This window comes from Melozone crissalis, unplaced genomic scaffold (assembly GCF_028551555.1).
Source record: "Melozone crissalis strain CALT ecotype California unplaced genomic scaffold, PUWL_Pcris_2 ptg000014l_1, whole genome shotgun sequence".
Lineage (NCBI taxonomy): Eukaryota > Metazoa > Chordata > Aves > Passeriformes > Passerellidae > Melozone > Melozone crissalis.
In genome coordinates this window covers 13,615,113-13,637,621 of record NW_026535792.1, presented here as the reverse complement: position 1 = coordinate 13,637,621, position 22,509 = coordinate 13,615,113, and the positions used below count along the sequence as shown (strand labels likewise).

The following is a 22,509-nucleotide window of genomic DNA, read 5'->3' as shown; positions in this document are numbered from 1 at the left end:
CCTGCTAAAGGAGAAGTATAAAATACTCAAGGCACAATAATGAAAACAATACTCTCCCAAAAATTTACTGCTAGAAATTATAAAATATTTAAACAAAAACATACAGAACTGTGAAAAAAAAAAAGCAAAACAAATGCACATATTGAACTGAAAAATGAAAAGCTGTAACACCAAGTGAACTTTAATTTAGTCTCCATGACTTTCAGGTATCACATGTCACTGACACAATGATAAGTTGTTACTTGGAAAAGCTAAAACATAAACACCATACAGTGTTTTCAGCTGAACAGTTACAGAATACAGGAGTATTATCCTGTCATCATCCATCTTTCTCAAAATCAGGTCTTTCCTTTTTTTTTCCTCTTTTAAAGTCCATAGAAAAACTACCCATGTCTTCTTGTAGCATTTTGAGAAAACTTTAGAACATACCTTGATCTTCATATTTAATCACAACTTTGTTTAATAGTATGACTGAATTAAGTCAGTTATGTCTTCCCCAGTTCAGTAGCTTCAGTCCTGCCAATAAACTCCACTTTAGAAAAGATAAACTGTTCTCTTAGGACTTTCAAGTGGTTCTTCTCTATTAATATTCTCCTGCTATGCATATAAGGAAATATTACTAACACCAATAATCAGTGCCACACAAAGAAGCCCAAAGCCAAGCACAGCTGTGTGATCACACTGGCACACAGCCATTCTTGCTTGTTATTGAAAATAATCAACTCCATCAGCTGCCTAGGATGGTTTTTACATCAAACACAAAATATTTCTGTTTCCAAAGAAGTGATCAAACTATCTGTCATCCAAAAGCAAGACAGCTCTTGTGTTTCACATACATTTACCTTAACTTATATTCATTCTATGATAGAAAGATCCTAAGATGTGAAATAAACTGACAGTAACCATTATGTTCACCAGTATCATGTACAAATAGATTTTGTGCAAGTTAAAATTAAAGTTCTGCTTATTTTTCACATTGGCCACAGAAAGACAGCTCCCTATGGATGTTTTTGAGTTATTTTAATTTGAATAGTCTGAAGGCAAAGATGAGCATGGACACCTTAAAATCTAACAGAGAATACAAAAAGGAAAACTTTGACAAACAGCTTCCTCCCCTTCCCAAACACAGAACTGAACTCCAAAGAGACATTTTGTATTTTGGTGAGGATGCTCTAGGGAGCAGCAGACTGAAGCATAGACAACAGCACCTCCAGGCTCTCTGTAACACGTTTAAATAGTACCAGCCAGAACCCATTAAAACCATGCCCTTGCCCCAGAATTACACCAAATTTTTTAAATCTGCTTCTTTTATTTTTTTCTGCAGAGAATATAGTACAATATCATCACAAGCTCTGTGTCTCAGTCTAGCAGCCAGACAGAATGGTGTGGTTAGACCATGCAGGTTACAGAATGATCAGGCTGTGAATTGTGTCACCTATATAAAACCTTTGGGTGGATCTTTAAACATTAGGAACTCAGACACAGCCACACATCCCAAATACATTTCAGGAGAAATAAATGCAGCAGTGAGGCTGCATTTGAGGTGCTAAAATGAGAGGCTGTTTCAGCACCAGGAAAAATGTCCTGCAGTCCTGCTCCCTGGACACAGCAGAGCCCCTGTGAGGCCACTGCAGAAGGAAAGCAGGAATTCTGCATCCCCAGACACATGGCCAAACAGCTGTCTCAGCAGCCACTGCAGGCCAAGGGCTGAAACAAATGTCCTGACACAGATGACACATCCCAGCACAGTAATTTACTATAAAAATAAGTTTATTTACTGAACGAGGACTTGAGTACACATCATCTTATGCCATTAACACCAGCAATGAAAAAGCTGATTTGATTAATCCTTGACAAGGGTATGTCACAGGGAACCAGGAAAAACAGGAATAACTCTAAGAGATTATATTAATGTATTATTATATTAAATTTTAAAAATCCACAAATTCACATCATGAGAATTTCTTTGTTTCTAGCAGCTGCATAAAGCAAGAGAACATCTAGCAGGTGTCAGAGCAATAGATTTTGACTTTGGGTTGAATACAAGATAAGGAGGAGAAGAGAAGAAGCAAGATAGGTCAAACACAAAACTCAACTCCAGGGCTGAGTGGTGGCCAGAACAGTCTGCTCAGAATGGTCAGAAAAAAATCAGTGCAAGCCAAAGACTCTCAAATTCCATGGACTGACTCTTGTGTCCAAGTAATTTCTGGACTGACTTCAGGATATTATCATCCAGATGTTCCTACTTTTTCTTTGGTCAATACTCACGGATTAGTCTATAATCCACCTCATCCTTGCTGTGTCTGCAGACCTCAGAGTTTCTGCTCACTGAACTCAGCAACTTGCTCCCATCCTGTCTTTTGCACGACTACCCTCTCAGATTTCTTCATCCTTTTCTACAAGCACTGTTCAGGTACATCCTTCAGGCTCTCTCTGCCAACCTTCTCCAGAAATTACCAGACAGACTTTCCCCTGCCCTTAATTCTTGACCTGATGTTGTTAGGGCTCCACATTTCTACCTGTATTTCTATAACCTTCCTGTCTACATTAAGCACTCAAACAAAACTGGCAGCCTACTCAGAAATATCAGTTACATTAATGAACTGCTCATTCCTTTCAAAACAGTTCTGCCAACAGTACTAATGTGACTTTAGCAGCTCTGGACCACACAGTCACCCTTCTTCCTACCACTGCATTCTCTCTTACCTCCCCAACCCACTGTATCCATTGTTCCTCCTTCCCTTCTCCAGCTGGGAGACATCTGACTATTCCAAAGCTGGGGAGAGTAAAGCTACAAGGCCTAAGCTCCAGTTTGTAATTTCTCTGGTGTGCCAGCAACTCAGGGGCATGACATGCACACAGCCCTTCAGCCACCCCATCTCAATTCCTGGCACTTCCCTGCTGGGCAGAGAAGGGGCACCAAATCTCTCTCCATCCTGGCACAATCCATGAAGTTCCTGCCAGTGGTGCTGGGTGTGCAGCTTGCATTTCACATAACCACTGCAATTTCCAGTGAACTGAATCAGCATGCAAGGTCCAACATGGAATGTGAATCATCCTGAATTTATCCACTGACTCAGGATTAATATGGTCACTGACTTCTTTTTTAGATCTCTCATCCTTGTTTCTGCCCTACTGCTGTCACTACCTCTATGCTTTTGTCTCCTTCAGGAAACTTGAAGTCATTTCTCAAACTGCCTCAGTCTTCAGATTGTTGCTTTTTCTTGCTTCATCTTCCAGAAAATTCAATTCTTCTTGTCCATCCCATTGATGAAGATCTCTTTATTTCTCATTTCTGCTCTTTATAGATTCTCCAAATACCAAACAATTGTCAAGGTACTTGAATGGGCTGTGTAAATACTAAACTTTGCTTCTCTAAGATGGAAAGTGAGATGAAAGAGTCAACAGCATTAAAGTGATCTCATGGACAGAACACCTAAGAAGAACAGTAAAGAGAAAAGTTGGAGAACTGCAAGACCTAAAAGGAAGAGTCTGTAAAGAAATGCTGGATATGTGACTAATGGTATTAGAATGAAAAGTCAACAGAGTTACAAAGCTATTAAAGCAGAAGGAAGAAGCATATTAAGAGAAAACTAAAGTTGTGATTAAATGTAGAGCCTTTATAAAGAAGGCCTGAAATAGGAAACTATTTTATTCTATGTAACTCAGATACAGATTTAGAGACATTAAACTATACAGTGATCTCCTGCATTGGAACAGATCCAGCTATTAGGTAAACTCAGTCACCATTTACCACTTAACAGTATTATCCATTAGTTTAAAATATTTACCAGCACATAGTTTTAATATATATAAGTATCATATTATTCAAGCACACCTTTATTTTCCTTATTCATCCACTATTAATGTACTGGGCATCAGTAACACAAATACAGAGACATGAGCAAATTAGTCAGAACTATGACTGCACAGGACAAACAGATGCTACACAGCATGCACAAAACAAGACAGACAAGACATTGCAACATACATCAGCCTGAGCTCGCAGAGGTAACTGCTGTACAAGGAGAACAGGATTTTCCTCAGTCCTGTATTTCACTGGACCTGAACTGGTATTTATGAGAGGCTAGACAAGAGTTGAAACTTTTTCAGGGGGCATAATGCAGTGATTGGAACGAGCACCTTTGCCTTTTAATCCTCCTTAAATCACGTGAACAACTTATCCACTTAAACTTACACTTCTTGTATTTTAAACCTCGCATTGCATTTACAGAAGTAGTAACTGACTGATTTAGGTTAATGCACCAATGTAGAGACCTCCCTAAATGAATGAGCTCCATGAACACATTATCCAGTGGTTGATGTCCATGTATTGCTGAAGCAGGGGCTGACATGTCCTAATGAGTTACAGACATTGGCTCATTGTCTGCACATCAACCCACCTCGTTAAGCATTACCTTAGTAATGGGCAAGTTTCTAATTGATGACTTGGCCTGGCAATTCCCTGCTGAAAGTGCTGATGTTGTGCATATATAAACCCTCTCACCAAACACCAGCAGTGATTCTACTTCTGCCAACAGATAAGCATTGTACTGCTTGCTCAAGTCCACTGAGGAATGCCAAACACTTGTACTGGGGAGGGGGGGAGGAGGGTGTGGGAAGTTATTCATGTTCTGTCCTTTATCTTCTTCCTTCAAGATCCCAAGGTGTGTTTCTCTTTCTACATTTCTTGTTCTGCATTTTTGTTGTTGTTTTGTTTTTATGGCAGGTACTATGGAATGCAGATCTTGGTTAATAAAAGTTTGGCATCTGTTGTTGTTGGTAATTCCATCTTCTCCTCCTTCTCTGTGGCTTCTCTTACATGACCTTGAAACTGTTCTTCCATATTAAAAGAGGGAAATTTCACTATATAGCTGAAGTTAGTGTGTCTTGATACAGATGTTTTCAGATGTTTAAGTCTTTTTTGGAAAAACTTCTTCTTTTTATACCCCATTTGTGCAATACAAAGTCTCTTCTGTATCTGGGATATCATTTGCTCATTAGCACTTTGTCCTTTCATGCAAGTATCCTCCCCAACAGACAGGAGACAGCTTCTCCCTGGTGTCTGGTCACCATTTATTATCCAAGGAATCTGAGACTAAAGCTGGAGAACAGCTCATGGGCCATGACCTAGAGACAGTTCAATTCAGTCGTTAGGGGAATTTCATGTGAAATCTAAGTTCTGCAGATAATTTCTTGGCATGAGATCAAATATCCTTCTTTCTTCAGATCCCTTCAGAACAGCTTCCTATATCTGCATCAACCCCCTTGCCTTGCTTATAAAATGTAAATGCTAATTTCCTTCCCTCCTCTGCTTCTTAACAATGAAACAACATTACATATAAAATAAGCTTACTGTGCAATGAAATTGTAATCCATTTCAAACTGAATTGCATAATTCTCAAAACTAAACCTCTCTTAAATCTCTCCAGGTTTGAAATTGAGATCAAGCCACAAAATAATTATATTGCTAATTTAAAATCTGTGGTTTGTATTTCATTTATCTTACATGAAAGTCTCATTTCCTACAGTGGCACAGACAGGAGGAACTGGTTGACCCATCAGATAGATACTTAGAAGAGAAGCTTTTACCCCTCTCACAGAACAAGAGCAATTGCAGCCCTGAAGGGAACAGTGTGCTAGCAGCTTCCCATGCCCTCCTGTGGTGCCTCTGTGCCTGCGTCTGCCTGCCCAGTGCCATCTCTGCAGGGAAACTCCTCAGTGGAAGGGCCTGAAGTTTATGTGCCTTTGCCTTTCACCTGTGAGTCTCCCTGCAAATTCTCCCTCTCATCAAACTGTCTTTTACCTGGATTGCCTTTGTTCTACCCAGCCATACTTTAGGACAGCTACAAAGGCAAGGGCTAAAATATCTGAGCCTTGGGTCACCCACTCTGGCCATCTGTCTCTCCTCACTTGTTTTTTGAAAGCCTGTGATGTAAAAATAGTATGAGAAAAGGGCTGGGTTTCTAAACACCTGCAAAATGCAAGTCCTGCACTTTTAACTGCCAGCGCTGCATTTAAAGCATACTACACTAAGCTGTGAACAAATAGATTTGTTTAACAAACAAGTTCAACACAGGGATAAATCTGTCAGCCATAAATCATCTGCAATCTCTCTCTAATGAGAACATGAGGCTTTAAGACTATGCAGGATAACTTTCTGCTCAGCTGGTGCACTAATGAGCAGCAATTTTTGCTCTCATAGAAAAGAATCTCTATGAGGATGAAAAATGTGTGTGCATGAGAGCTAACACACAGAGGTGTTGAAGGTCACCATCTCCAGAAAATTTCCATTTTATTTCTCCCATTTATTTTTCTTCTGAAAGTTATTTTCTAGGCTTCTATTTAATTTATGACTTGTTTGACTAGATCAAGTTGAAAATGGTTCCATTAATGCCTGAGATGGAAGGATTTCCTTTCAGAGGAAAAAAAATAGAAGCAATTATTTTTTTTTTTTGCTAAGGAGTACAAGCACACTGAATTGTGAGTGTCCTCCTCTGCCTGGGCTCAATTCCCTAGATCACATAACCATTGCATTCAGTACCAACATGATGAGATCTGTGAAGAGGAAGGTGTTAATACTCTACCTCCATGGCCTCCTACATCTGATGCTTCTCTGCACATCCCCTTTCAGGCCTAAATTAGGACTGACCACCAGCTCCTAACATATTTTTAAATGCCATCAAAATAGCACCAGAGGTGTTAAAAGTTGCCTGCTGCATCACAAAATTCCATTCTAAAGCTTCTCTTTCACTTCCTCCTGGCTGCTTGCTGTTCTTTTACAGAATGCCCTGCATCTGTGATTTGCAAAGGATCCATCATCTTTCCCAGAAATGGCTTAAGAGCAATCTACTCCATGATTTTTTCCAGCCAGGAGATTCATCTCAGTACTTCTCCAATTTTGACAGTTCTCCATATGAGTTTGAAGCAGTATATCTTGTTTGTTCAGCATCCCTCTGAAGTGATGTTCATTTCTCCAATTTCTCTGAATTGGAGATGGTAACAGCATAAACTCGTTGTGATTTACACTGGAAGAGTGAAGCCCTTATTTATACTTCAGATCTGTGTCCAATATATGAAGATTAATTGTAAACAAAGCTCATCCTGTAGTCAAGCAAGTTTAGGCTTTGTCATCTAGCAGCTCAAACAGTAGCCCTGTTTCAGCTTCAATTTCTGCTGATAATTTTAACTACTTCCTTTCCTTCCACTTCTCTCCTGAGTTTCCCAGGTTAGCCTGTTCTCACTCTGTTGACTGCCACAGTAAAACTAAGTGTTTCAGAAAGCAAGATTTCCAGCTTTTGAATGATTTGGTTAATCTTTCTCAATTATTTAAATGCAAGTTATCAATATCATCATAAAACCCAAGATGGCATGATACTTTACAGATACCAGCCATGAAAATATTGCAATGAGTAACAGGGCAGGTTTTCATTACACTTTTCCTGATATTCCTTGCCATTACATTCTGCAATCAGTTAAATTTAGTGTAGGGAGGATGTGTGTTTAAATATACCCTGATGAACATGGCTTCCGGGACTTAAATAGTAGTGCAATCTTCCCTATTTGCTCTAGCAGATATTTTTAGTGCTGCTGCTCACTAGTTTTCAACCTAACTTCAGAACAGACTCTTCAGATAGCATTCCTTTTCAATATTTTTGTTGCCAACTTTTCAGCTTCTATGGCATAGTTAGCAAGTGTTTGCTTAAAATGAGCCAAAAAATACTTATCTAATATTAAGAAAAGCACAAAATCATGAAAAGCACCACATGCTTGGATAGTTGAGGACATACATATCTGCAATGTTTTTTCTCTTGCCCCATGGTGAACAGCTACTGTTCTCCATATTATTAAAACTGCTATTTTTAGGCCTTTAATTAAGAGTCTAGTTTAAAATAGGGCATGCCAACTATATTCTAGATATTTTCTCTAACACAGTACAAACACAAGCAACAAATAGCACAAAATTAAGAAAGCAAGCCCCAAACATTAAATGTCTGATGTATTTGGTACCACCTGACCTGATCAAACCTCTGGTACAGGAGTCTTTCGCTAGCTCACTAGTGAAAATATAGATGTAGCTACACAGGTGTTCATGCAGAAGGAAGCTGAATTAAAATAAAAATTAAAACACACAGGGACTAAAGGAAAGAGCAAAAATATCTCCCCTATGGCTAGGTGGCAGTCAAGAGTGATAGAGGTTTAGCTGAATCTGAAAAGCAGGCAGACAGGAGTTAGAAGCAGTCATGTTTGACAATTAATAGTGACTTGGTCACCTAACACTCATTAAATAGGACAACCAGATGGTCTAGAAGGGCTTTCTGTGTATATGAAGGCACCAGCAGAGATACAAGTAATTAGCTAAACTTACCCATTAAATGTAATATTAATGAAATTATAATCATTGGCTCAAGCTTTATATGTGGTTTTATTACAAAACAAAAGATAGAGCTGAAAGGACTTGTTATACCAATGCAGCCCACTAGAGGTCAAGTTACAACCAGAAGTTTAAAATATATTTAGTAATAAAGGGCAAAATTTAGGCCACCATCCTCATGTATTACTAGATTCATTCATGGTGCCACATATATCACAAATCCTTCAGGAAAAACTCTGTACAGAAATACAAAGCAGATTAAATAACTGTTCCCGTAATCAATTATCTAATTGTTCCCATGATCCATTAATTAGATGGACTGGATTATTGCACTGGAGAAACTTTCTTTATTAAAATACCATGGTATGAAAACTGTAAATTCTGTTTTAGACCAGCTAGGATGCTTAAAAACAGTGATAATGGTGAACTAAATTAAAACCAAAACCTCCAGACTTTATATGTCTGATACAACAGAAGAACTTTAATCTCTCTGTGTAAAAGACACTAGCATCACTCATCTGATCATACGGAAGGGCTGCATCAGAATCTTATAAAACAAAGCATATGTAAATACATATAAATACAAATGCAGAAAGAATGCCTTAGATTTGAGTGGTTTCTAAACATTTGACATCTTGAGTGTATGATGTCAGATACAAATCAAAGGTATCTCATGAAGACCCATTGTCTGTGCAGTAGGAGGCTCATCTAATAGAGCTGTCAGTTTTGTAAAGCTCCAATTTAAACTTATCTATTTTCCATGTCATTCTTTCCACTTGGACAAACAGAAATGTTTGCAATTACAGCCTTCTGACCACAGAACAGTTTCCTGACACACAGGTAGCCTGTAACCTAAAGCATTTATCCAGCAAAATTCCACTTAAAATTTTACAGGAAATGGCAGCAGCTAAGACAATGTCCCCAGACCAGGGAAAGAAGAGACGAGCAGTGAAAATCTGTGCTTGCTCACCTATTTCTGTGAGGAATCATATTAAACAAACAAAAAAATAACCTAAGCAAAATCTCCCAAAATCAGAAGAACAAAACACTAAAGGTCAGCTTTTGCCTTCCACTTCTGTACAGGAAGGAGACCATTAATGACCAGAGTGCATCATATCAGAGGTACCCTCTGAGCTGGAAGTTGTGTTGCATTTCCTGAACACCCATGGAGAGGTACAGAACTAGTGTCAGCCTAAAGATCACAGTATATAACCCAGAGCCACTGCATTAAACTGCTTTCATCTACTCTTTCTGCTTCACTGGCTCCAGATGCTTAACTCAACTTCCACTGTAACAAAGGTGGCAGAAGGCAACTACACAAAGAACAGTTCTCTTTGGATTATGTACTAAAAGAATTAGTGCTCCCCAAAGACTCTGAGTTGTTTTACTACATCTCACCTCCTCAACCATATGCTTGACTTTCTTCTGCTGGCAGTGGACCATGTCATCCAGATGCTTGATCCTCTCTCTCAGGCTGGCTGCTTCCTCCTCCAAATGCTGTGACCTGGCAAAACACGCAAGGATCAAGCCTGTAAGTGGGGAGCTCTGCAGTATAAGCAGAACAAGAACAACCCCCACAGTCCACCATAAATCAGGACAGGCAAGTCAAATTGCGCTGACAGATGTCAAATTGTCCAATGTACATTTTAATGTGATCTTAGTCCAAGTGGCTGTCTCCACCCAAGTTATCTCACCTTTGTCTTGCATACTGACATGATTACTCAGAGCCTGAAGTGCTGACAATTAAACAATGAGACAAAACTCATCTCAAGGTGTGTTTCCCTTTAGTGAAAGGCTTTGACATAACTACATCTTTAGCTTCAGAGAGACACATTTAGGCTGACTTACTACTACCTGCAAATATTTTGGAAATGTATGCTAAACAAAAGCCAGGAAGCAGGTCTGCTTTCAAAGCTGTCTTACTGCAGGGGAGCCTGGAGTCAAGAATTTGTCAGAGCTGCCAACAGCAGCAGAATGCTACCTGGAATAGTATTAACTCCTCAGCAGTCAGCAGGAATGCTGTGAATGGTTTAAATGTGTCCATACAACTCTTCAGATAGTTTCTGCATTTCTTCAAATCTGTTTAATACAGCAAGTGAACTCCCACAGAACTCCTGCCACAAGCTGGTTTGGCAGCTTGTCAGAAAAGCAGCTGTAGAATATGCAAGGAAACTGGAGTGAAGCTTTTCCATAAATTTTTGTCTTTTTGGCCATGGGAGTCTCCAGTTTTATCTGAATGTCCAATTCTTAAAATTTGTCAAAGAAAGCAATTTCTTGCTTACAAAATAAACTGCTGTACTCCTAGGTTCAGGACTGGACAGAATTTGAAAATGGGAGGAGGGGAATCAAAAACAAAAAGGCTTTTTTCATCTTGGTCTGTGCACAGCAGAAAAAAAACTGTTAAAGCTGCAAATAGAAAAACCATTCTAAGACAAAGCAGCAGATGGCAAACTGTAAGACGTGATTCCAGTGAATGACTGAATTGTATCCTGTTTCCCCCAAAAGAGTCTCTATTAACAGTGAAGTACTCTGCAGAAATGTAACTGCAGCACTTTGACAAGGACTCAAAAAATTCAAAGCATTGCTGCAGGTTTTTTAGTTGTGTGTATTAACATCTCATAAAACTTTAATTTATATTTTAATAGCAATTGTAGCACATATTTTGTAGCTCATTTTTTATTTCATTGGAAGACTCAGGATCTTAAGCACTGATAGCAATGGAGAAATGGAACAGACATCCTTCCTAAGGTGGAGCTTGAGTGTCTGATAGGGTACAGGCAGGTAAAGACAACTTAAGAATAAATCAGCATCATCTGAACACAGAGTCATTGCTTGCATGGCATAGATTGCAACTGTGAGCTTGCTTGCCTTGCACAAATTCCTGCCTGAACATTGCCTGTACCCTTTTACTGCAGCATAACTTTACACTGAAAAGGATTCTCTGAAGCAAGAAGTGTCTGTGTTATTCAGAGGTAAAGGAAAACACCAATTATCTTTCATCTCCATATTCTATGTTGTATGTGAGCAACATCTGTTCACTTGAAATTATTATTTTAACAGGCTGCTGTGAAAAGCCATTCTTACTCTGAAACCAGAGAAGCTGGTCACAGATCAATACAAGGCACTGAGAAGCTCTCAGCAGGGACCTTCTTTCATGTTTGTGCTTCCCAAAGGACAGCAGGAAGCCCAAAACCTTAAAACTTAATTTCTGGGTGCCACAGAACCATAAGTAGTAATCAAGTACTGTTATTCAGTCTCTGGTTGTAATTCATCTTTACCCACTGGAGCAGTGTCATATAAACCTTTGAGTTTAGATACTGAAAGTATTCATTGTCAGGATCATACACTTCTGAATTTGGGAATGCATATTTGAGAAAAATGCAAGCTACAGATATGTCAGAGCTTATTCCACCTACAATGGACTCCACACATTTGCAAACAACTTTTCAGAAAAGATGCATGAAGGTGGTCATTCTTGCAAAAAATAATTGTCTTGATATTTTACATGTCAATAAACCTACATTCAGATGAACAACCCCTAGCCCCTACCACACTGCAGTTTTAAAGTTAGAAAAGGCAAAATTCAGATGTCTACAAAAACAAAAAAACCCACATGTTTCCTAGCAATAGTAGAAGTTCCACAGGCAAGTTTTCTCACCTTTCACTGTCAGAGTTGTTTTCAGATTTTGCTCCAGATATTTGTAGTTCATTTAATTCAAGTTGTTTTTTCAGCTGGTGACGTTCCTAAACAAGAAAAGTTATCATTCAGTTCTCCATATATCGAAATGTAAAGGCTTCACAAAGCCCATTTCATTGCAAATCAAAACATCATTTGTGAAATTAAAATAGAAACTGATTAAACAAAATTCATGCATTTCCTATAGCCAAGGAGGACAGAATACATAATAATAAAATCAGTTTCCCAGCTATGCATGGAAACTAGATCAATTTTCAATTTCCTATATGAAGATGTATGGCTGTACTTGAAACTGATTTTTTTCGTTAAAAAGATAAGTCATCAAAATCTTTAACTACATAAAGTCAAATTGTCCACATTATCACTCCAAAAAGATCTCCCAATCCAAGGCTGAGCTAAAAGGTACTGCTGCATTTTCTTCCCCGGAGTATTCCTGTTTAAGTGCCCACCATCACAGTGCTTATGAAGATCTGTGAGGACTTAAGATCTAAGTCAAACAAGTTAACAGAGAAATGTGTTTTATCCTCCTTGAGGGCAATTTAAGAGGCATTCAGTCTCACCGGGTGAGTATGAGCCAGGTAAGAACAGATTAAAGAACTAAAGTGAAGGAACTCCTCTGTACTTGTGAACTGTATGCAATCCTACATTCACTGCATAAAACTTAAAAGCTGTAGGTTGAAGCCCAGATGAAGTTAATGGAGCCACTAGAGGGGCTATTATTAGGTTGAGTAATTTCTCAGTGTAATCATTAATTCTACTAATGGATTTGCAAGCATTAGACAAAAGGGACTCAATGCACATTAGACTAACAACTCAAGCCAAAAAGACTGGCTTATAAAAATCTACTTCTCAGTAGATACTGATATTAAATATGTACTACAATAAAGTGAAATTAGTGAAAGAAAACCACTTAATTGGGAAGAGCAGAAGATTTTACTCCCTCCTCTGACTAAAACACTCTCTGCTCCTGTATTAGAGATAGTGAGGCACGAATCTTTAAAGATGCCTGCTATTGAATGAAATGAGAAATGCCAAAGTACATCCAAGACCATTTCATAGTCACTGCAGCCAAGGAAGCCCTTGAGCTTCACATTCCCCAGCAGCTGCTCCTTGTTGGTGAGAACAAGGTCTAGAAAAGCACCTCTCCTCAATGGCTCCTCTATCAGTTGGAGAAGGAAATTATCATCAACACATTCCAGGAACCTGGATTGTTTATGCTCTGCTGTGTTGTCCCTCCAAATGATGTCAGAGTGGTTGAAAATCCCCATGAGGACCAGGGCTTGTGAACAAGAGGCTGCTCCCATTGTCTGTAAAGGGCCTCATCCTTTCAGTCTTCCTGGCTGGGTAGCCTCCACTCTGATGTCATCTGTCCCTGCCCTCCCTTTAATCCTAACCCTGAAGGTTCTTCATCAACTTCTTACCCATCCCCAGACAGAGCTCTGTGCACTCTATGGACCCACCACAGCAACATTGCTAAGAGACTCTGGGTCATTTATGATTATTACTTGATTAGGCCTAAGACACCTTGCACACTGAATGGTTTTTAAATTCTCTCTTTAAAATAATGGTTCATTTCCTAAATAAATGCTGCCCTGTAAGGACCACCTGGAAGAGAGAACCACCTCCTCATCACAGGGTCTCTATGGCAGTCCAGGTCCATTTACTGATATAAATACTAAGATGCAAACAGCTCAGTATGTCACTGAGCAGGGAGCTGAGCAGCAGAACAATAACATCTGGAATTTCCTCCATGCTCTTGGTGCATTTCCTGTCATGCAGCAGTCAGCTCTCCTACCTCTTCCATGCGTTCAATCAGCCGGTCCAGCTCACCAATTCTCTGGTCTTTCTCCTGTATGCTTGTTTCTGTAATCTGCATCTTCTTGTTTGCCTCTTCAATAGCCTTCAGAAGCCGATTTGTTTCCTCCTAAAACAAGAACATTTACAGTCATGTTAGCATCTAACATATTAATGAGGAATATTTCTTCTTCTTTTTGGGTCTAGGGCCAGGCTAACATCTCTTAAAGAGCTCAAAGCTTTTCACTACACCTGCTCAGAAATCTGGAAGAGTGATGACCCTGAGAGAGAATTTTACACAGCAAAAGATTGGGGGTACTTTGAAATACACAGGAATTCGTAAAGCATCATTATGACAATCCAAGAGAAACTTTTACCCATTTCTTAGATAGCTGATTTCCCTTCCCTTGGGAATGGGAGGATGCTGTTAATAACACCATGAGAAAAATATGCTGCTGCAAAAGACAGCTTTCTAAACACCATAGCTGGCCATGTTCAGCTTTGTACTTTCCTTACATGTAGAGCAATATGAATAAAAAGGAGCATCTATCTTCAATCTCTATCATTATCTGACTCCAGAATTTTAAAAAATGCAACAACTGACTGCTCATAGAAAGGTTTAACTTGGGGTGGAGGGAAATTGGGAGACAGGAGAGTTCTTGCTCCAGTAGCATCCAGTGACGTTGTTCCCTTTCTCCTTCTTAAACTGTCACTTGTTAAAATTGGACATTATATCTTCCTTTTTTAGAGAATCAAAAGTTTAAAAAGCCTACTTACTCCATTTCAGATTTTGAAGTCTAGATTATCATTGATATTACTATGTTTGAATACATATTTTTCTTAGTCCTACAACCCCAAATGTTTGGAAAACTTAGTAACTATAGCACGACTAATCACAGAGACAGGAGTGGAGGAATTTACATCAACTCTGGAGTATGAAGCAATTGAGAAATTACATCCAAGCTAAGCACTGCTCTTACAGACTGGCTCTACATACCAGAAGCATTTCTTTCTCAGCCTTGTGTTTCTGTTCCTCTTCTCGCATTTTTTCCTCGTACTGACTATATAGCTTTCTGGTCATCTCTCTCATGACTTCAGCATTGGCTTCCTGTGATGATTCCACCTATGAGAGAGGAAGGTTGCCCCATCAGTAAGTACAGTATTGCTGGCAGCAGGAGAAAGAGAGTTCACATGATGAGAAAATAAGAGTTTGAAGTTAAGCTCCCCCTTGTTATAAATCTGGCATTGCAAAAGTAGGCTTCCATTTGCATCAAGACCATTTACAGCCTTGTGCCAGAATTCACATAATTTGAATCTGTAGAAGTTACTGTTCCATGAAGTTCCATGTTGTCTGAAATTAGCTCATTTAGTCATTGCTGATCCAAGATCAGGCCACGCCTCTCTGCTGAACCATTCCATAACAGCCTCCAAGTCACTTGGTTTGTTTCCCCATTGAAATGATACTGTCTCCCCCTGCTCTACTGAATCATGGACTAGACTCAACTCCTCTTTCTAAATGACCATGAACACTCAAAGCAATACTCTATTGCAGTACCTTTCCTGCAATCGAACTGAAAATTAAAATTCTCAGGTGTCTGGAAGGGTTAATTTTTAACAACAGAACCAGAAACTTTACTAGAGCTATGGGGAAGAGGGCAGAATGGTCATTCAGAGACAGGATTTCCTGTGTTGGCTGAAAACACTGACTTAACCACACCCTCAGTAATTAAACACCAGATAGGATCTTCACAGCTCAGGTACATCTACTGTGTAAACCACAATAAAAGTGAAGTAAAACAGCTAGTACAGAACTTAGCTCTCCTCCTAGAGATGCTGTGAATCAGCCATGTGAAATGCTGTGGGTGCTACAAAAGTGACAGGAAGAGGAGGAATGAAGTGCTCCCTGCTGATCACCACACTAAACACAACTACAAAATAGAGCTCTGATGATTAAGGTTTTGGGTTGGATTTTTTTTCTAATTCAAGGACCAAAAGGTTTAGTAAACCCCTGGGTTCATCTTGCATGGCAGAAACAAGCTTGTTTAGTACCCTGTAGAAAAACAACAGTGTGTTTCATTCTTTGAAAAGGGATGAGCCCTGAAGGACTCCGCTTGTACTGCAATTGTCCCGTCATCTCACCTAGGCCAACCCTGGGGCACTGGTAGTGACCTGCACTTCATGAGAGGGTGTGGAGTTAAATGAACCTTCCACATTTCAGGAAGCCTGAGAGAATTGTATCATTTAGAGAAAGCCAATCATCAAACCCCAGATTCCTTAAGATACAGTGAACTGGAACAGGATCTCTGGCCCTTTATTGCCATCATTCCCTCCCTTACACCTTGAGCAATGAGGACAGTAAAAACAAGCATTAAAAAGTGACTGTATCAGGGCATCTGTTATTATACACTTAAGCAACATCTCCACTCTAAGTTATTACAGATTTATTAATAAACCAAACCTCTTTAATAAGCCCCACAGGTGTGTTCTCCACCCAGACTGTAATCATGGTACACAGTAGTTACTGCTTTTCAACACTAACCTCCCAGATGCCACACCATCCCCTTACATTCATTCCTGGAATGAATTCCCAGAACTCATAGCACCTTTTGAGACATAATTTTATATTTAACTGTCAAAGACAGTAATGAAGTATATTTTTCACTAACTTGGTACTAAACCTGAAAGTGTGAGGGCAAAATTTACGCTTTTGCTTTGTAAATGCAGGGCATGTATTCTGCAGAGCTTGACATGCTTGAAGATAAACAAATCCTTATGCATTCAGTTGAACTGAGACCTGAGCTGCAGTTCCTTGCCCTTAGAAGCAGACATACCTTTCCCTGACTTGCTGGGGCATGTCCTTAATATTATAGTGAAGCCCAAATTTCTGTTTTAAAATCTTAATAGCATCATCTTTGCATCTGTTACTTGGTTTTTCCCTCTTTTTATTTTCTGCTGACAACAGCAGGTGCAAAATACAGCTACTTCTACAGCCTGTAGAGCTTCACTGTGAGAGGAAAGCAGAACATGAAATGCACTTATGTTTTCTTGTTTATCCATTCGTCATTAAGCATGAGTGCTAGTCACTAGCAAAACAGCCAGAAAGAAATACATTCTCCCACAAGACCAAACATGAATGTAGCTACAGTCACCTTAATTTCAGAAACTTTATCAAAAATGGAAAGAAATTTTTCAAAATTTGACGAATTCTGATGTATTATATCCCAATTTGTCTACTTTGAGCAATTTTAAGAGAGACAAAGGTTTCCGGCAGGGAGAGGGTATTGTTTGGTTTTTTTGGGGTTTTTGTGGGCTTGGTTTTTTTGAGATTAAAGGAATACATTTGGCTGTGAGGGGAGAACATGGTCAAGCTTTCTGTCATATCAAACCTTGTTTGTGTTTTATTTGCTTGCATTTCTCGGAAAGAAATAGCTTAATTCTCTTTTGAAGATGCTTGCTGTTACCTGCTGACCACATGCTCATAAGACTTAACAGACTACCTATTAAAAATGGTGCAATACTAAAGAAACTCAACACCAAGAAATTCAGGTAGCAATGTGCAGAGTTGTAATATTCTTTCACTTAATAATTATGGACACTAATAACCATTTAATGGTTTGAATTTTCTCCTGCCAACATCTCTGTCTCTTATGTTACATCCCAAGTTATGAGAAGACTGCCTGTCGCCAGCTGAGATTCTTTGTTATTAAACCAGTATTGATTCACAGGAACAAGGGAGCTTGAGGGCATGACAAGGGCATGAAGGATGAAGAACCCTTTACAAATAAGACCAAGGAATTTATTTTAAATCCACCTAATGCCCTTACTGTGCCGTATTTTTAGGGGAGTTTATATACCTCACCTTTAACTTCAGTAACTGATTTTCAATTTGTGCCGTTTCCAGTTGCTTTTGCTTCTCTCTCAGCTTTTCCATAGATTGCTCATGTGTATGTTTTAAATTCCTTATTTGTTCCCTTATGTCTGTGTTCTCCAATGTAACATCCACTAGAGTTTTCTAGAAGAAAGAGGCAAAGCACATATTAAAAATCAGAAACAATTTGATGAATTAATATAGGCAAGATATTGTGAAACAGCACATTTAAAGAGCTTTCTGACATATTAATGCAGTGTGAACAGTTTTGCAAGTTTTAACATTTAAAATTATGGCTTTTGTTTTTGCTAGAAGGTGTTTCTGTGAGGAGCATACTCAGTGAAATCGAGTCCTGGAACACAATTAAAAAAAAAAAAAAGGAACATGGATACATTTCAGCATGAATAATCTTCCCTTCTCTCTGAGGGCCATGCCATACATACAAAATGCAGTAGACTGAAAACATGAAAGTAATGCACAAGAACATAACATTCTTGTTACATACAAGAAAGCAGGGACATTATGTTGTTCAGCTCAGATACATGGGAATTTGGAAGTCTTTAAAAATTAAAATTAATTCCCACCTCATCCCTCCCCCTGCATTTCACAGGTATGTAAAATCTCACAAGTATCTGGCACCCAAACATGCCACTTCATTTCTGTTACCAACTGAAGGCAGAACTAAGTCAGGAGTTGCACCATTTTGCATTATACAGACCAAATCACATTTTCACCTTAGATCCTTCATAGAGACATGACTTGTGCTATTAGTCTGCTGCATATCAGTATCTCATTATTGCACATTATTTTTAATTTTTTTAAACACAAGAACTTCTGGAAAGTTTTTCTTTATTTCCTAAATTAGGTGCTTTAGATATCCAAGACAGTACTTTATGGTGTTGCTTAGTGTCAGAATCTGTATCTGTCATCCATGTTTTCTGTATGCTTTGAAATCCATGTTAGCAAAGGCAGCTGTGAGCTGGGAAGCAGCTGTGAAGATGTACCTGCAAGTCTATTGATGCTGATGTCAAGGAGCTGTTCATTTCGCTAAAGCTATCTAAGGCTGCAGCCTGCACTCGCACATGATTCTCTAAGGACTCCTGATGAGCATTTGTCACCTGAGCAGGGAAAAAAAGAAAAAGTTTTATATAGTTTATGATCAAGTTTACCTATTCTTCCCAAGAGAGCTACAGAAGAAAAAGACACCAAGGTCATTTTCACAGTACTAGGATGCTTAAAATATTTAGGCCTCAAAGTATATTCTTACAAACAAAGAAACAAAACTTAAAATCCAAATAATCTAACAGAAATAAGGCATGAGTATCTAAGTTTATTGTTAGTCTGCAATCACTGTAGAAGCTGTTCTTTTTGAAAGGACAAGAGGACAACAGGCAGCTCTCTATTCAGACAGATTACATACACAGAGTGGGCAGATTGTAAAAATTCAGAGTGAAAAGCAGAAGAATGCAAGAAATAAGGAAATCTAGAACTGTGAATTGTAGAAGAGCCTTAATTAAGAAGGAACTGACTAATCAGGTACATAGAGAAGCAACATCAAGAAGACATAAGGATGAAACAGTACAAAGCAGGAAGGGGAAGCCAGAGGGCTTTGTTGTGTGAAAATTAGACATTTTTGATAGGTGCTCACACACATGCTTAAAAACTGAGAGGGGGGAGGGGAAAGACACAAAATTACATCATTCAAGAAGAGACTAAAACTCAAACAGTGTAAATAATTGTGAATGATCCAATAATAAAGAGGAAAAGTGTTACTAATGAAAGCCAGCCAGCTCACATTCTTAGATGGACCAGATTTGCTTCTTGATAAAAAGAGAAGAACACCAGGGACTGATACAGGGAGCAAGTGTGCAGTAACCAAGCCATACACAGATTAGGTCAGCACAGGGAGTAGAGGACAAGTAGTCACTGTTAACCTTCCATAAAGGTGTGCTCGTGTAAAACAAATGAAAGCAGAAATGCTTTGGATGGATTAAGAAAGTTACAAGGGAAGAACTTGTGAGAAGAAGCCCAGGACAGGATACTGGAAGAGCAAATTTCAAACAAACTTTATAAACAAAAAGTTGTCCAAGAAATTGGAAAGATAAAAGCACAGTGATTGAAAGCTGAAGCAAAGAGTATAGAAAGGATTTTAAACAGGATTTGGAAATAGCACAAAAGACAGTCATGTAAAACCAAAATCAGCTCCCAAATAACCAACCAAACAAAAAGCTCACATTAATAGGAAGAACAACACTTGTGCTTCCTTTCAGCCAGTCTAGAGTACTAAAAAAAGGGAAGGATGTCTCCTAATGTGCCATTTATATCAGAAGGAAGCTTCATGAACTGCTAATTTGCTGGAGAACTAGATATTCTGTCAGAGCTGGTCAGAAACCCTTAATTAAAGAAGAATTTCTGACTCATGCAGGATTTCTACTGGTCTGACAGAAGTTCTGGAAGTGCAGGATATCATCACTGCTATTCAGTAAAGATCAGCAGCAAAGACAACAAAGCTGCACCTGAATCAGCAATACCACGTGCATGCTGGGGGGAGAGTGAGTCTTGTTGGCAGCATTATGACTATATACCACACTTTGCAGAAATTGAGGTTTTTTCTCTCTTCCTCTCAAGTCAGGGTGATTTTTTTTCCTATTTTTTGAGACCAGTTGCACAGAATGAAAGTACCAGTTTACAGCAAGTTCTGATTTTTGTACCTAATACAGCATGCAGGGAACTAACAGCCTCCAAATGAGGATGGCAGAAGGGCACAAGTCAAGGTCCCAGTCCCTTGAAGTTAGAATACTTTTAATTGCCAAAGCTTCCTCTGAATCAGGGCTGTGAAAATCAATGCTGAACATAAATTCAAAGCAAGTTTTCAGGGGGATTTTTTGGATCAAACAACTCAACAGTTTAATATGAAGGCTATTTACAGAGTGCAACAGCTTTTATTGCTAAAGCAGCATATCAGAAAAAAGACAGATCATTGAATGACCATTGAAATGTTCCATTAAAAACCAAAAGGTAAGTAATTTTTAGCACTTTAATACCAACGAATATTGCTACTTCTTTTACTTAATGTTTAAACAACAGAGTCAGTAAAACAGAGCCAAGTGTTGAAATAATTCCAAGTTATCAGTTTCTCCTAATTATCAATTTTATTTGATTCACTGCAAGCGGTTACATCCATCTCCATTAATTACCAATACACACTGGAAATGGTATCAAAATCATTCTTTTATTTCCAAGAATTTCCAGCTAGTTAGTAATTTCATATGAAAAAGCATCCCTGTCCTGTTTTCCCTTCCTGGATGGAAAAATAAATAACAAAAGAAAACTACAGATGTCACATAAACCAGTGAATTGGAGTGGTTTGGGAGATTAGTTCTGTTCTGCTAAAGCAAAAGAAAAGTTTCTGGATACACTGGGACAGTTTTTTCCCATATGCTTTCCCTGCAAATGAATGGGTACTTACTTTCAGTTCATTTGTAAGCTGCTGTATTTTTCGTTTCATTTCATCATATTCACCATACATTTTCTTTCTTACTTTTTCCAGAGTTGCTCTCACCTGGTGTCAGAAAAATCAAATGCCTTTATTAAAATTTTGGATTATACTGTTCATATAGTAGGACATTATTTTTTTCTCTCTGTTCTTCATTGTTACTTTCCATAATTTCCATTGTTAATCTACCACTGCATAACAGCAATTTATTCTCAAGAAAAAGACAAAAACTTAAGACTTGTCTACATAGGGATGATACAAATAACTGTCATAATGAGAAATTCCAAACCTCTCTGTACATTCTTAAACACTTGTAAATTAATAATTTAGATAAATTCATTTCAATTAAATACTCGTAAGTCATTCTAACCTGATTACTAAATGAATTAAAAGTAATTTGATAATGTATTGTTTTATTTCTGAAAAAAGCATGGATTTTGTGTACCTCCATAGTTTTAAAAGTGGTTGGTTTCCCCTGGGTATCCTTTGCAGATAAACACTTTTAATTTCAGTCTTTTAGACTGAAGAATGGACAACTCAATTTGATTTCAAGAACTATGGATGCAAATTATTCTTTGCCTTTCTAGGGAAAAATAATCACTCCAAAAACCCCCAAGTTGGCTTCCAGCTTAGCTTTACATGCCACTGCAGTCATGTTTGCCTACAGCTTACATAATTCAACCTCTTTTTTTCCCTTCCTCACCTCTACCAAGCACAGGCTGATTGCAGATCATTTAGGTCAGTGAGTTTACTGTGTCTGCACAGCAGGGTGAGGACAGACCTTCAGCAGGAGATGTTTTTAGCAGCTCTGCACAGAATCCCCACCTGCCTTCCAGAAAGAGGGGCACTGGCCACCAGAGCTATGCAGGGAGTGCTCCCTACCCACGGGATCCCTTTGGGATGGGGAAGAGGGGAGGGAGCTGCCTCCTGCCGGCACCTCAGGAAAGCAGCACTCACCCTGTGCCTCCCCACGCACAAGCACACGCACACACCCTCCTGCAAGATGCAAATTTGACTCAGGCAGAGGAAGCTGTCAGCAGCTCTGACATGGCCCATCATTTTTGGTCTATCTGAGTCAGCAAATACATGGCACAAGCTGAGGACTCTTGTTTAAGGCTCTGCTTTTAAAGACAACACTACTCTAGCAGACCAGAGATCACAAAGTAGCAGAGCTGAACACCAGAAGACAGAAGAGCAAAAGCCAGCATGTCTCCTCCCCTGTCTTTCCCATTTTTCCTGAAACCATCAGTACCCTGAATGCACAAGCAAGACATGCAGTT

General features: G+C 38.9%; 1 protein-coding gene across 4 annotated transcripts in view; it reads right to left on the bottom strand.

Annotated features, from left to right (window-relative positions):
* The window catches only part of MYZAP (myocardial zonula adherens protein), a 52,573-nt gene that overhangs the window by 13,423 nt on the left and 16,641 nt on the right, over positions 1-22,509 (bottom strand). For all 4 annotated transcript variants that reach the window (XM_054272580.1, XM_054272581.1, XM_054272582.1 and 1 more), the window contains exons 4-10: positions 21,203-21,295; positions 18,738-18,851; positions 17,725-17,877; positions 14,863-14,988; positions 13,867-13,995; positions 12,033-12,118; positions 9,773-9,878 (exon numbers count right to left, since the gene is read on the bottom strand). In XM_054272580.1, coding sequence (XP_054128555.1) covers positions 9,773-9,878; positions 12,033-12,118; positions 13,867-13,995; positions 14,863-14,988; positions 17,725-17,877; positions 18,738-18,851; positions 21,203-21,295 — 807 coding nt within the window. The remainder of the gene's footprint in view (positions 1-9,772; positions 9,879-12,032; positions 12,119-13,866; positions 13,996-14,862; positions 14,989-17,724; positions 17,878-18,737; positions 18,852-21,202; positions 21,296-22,509) is intronic.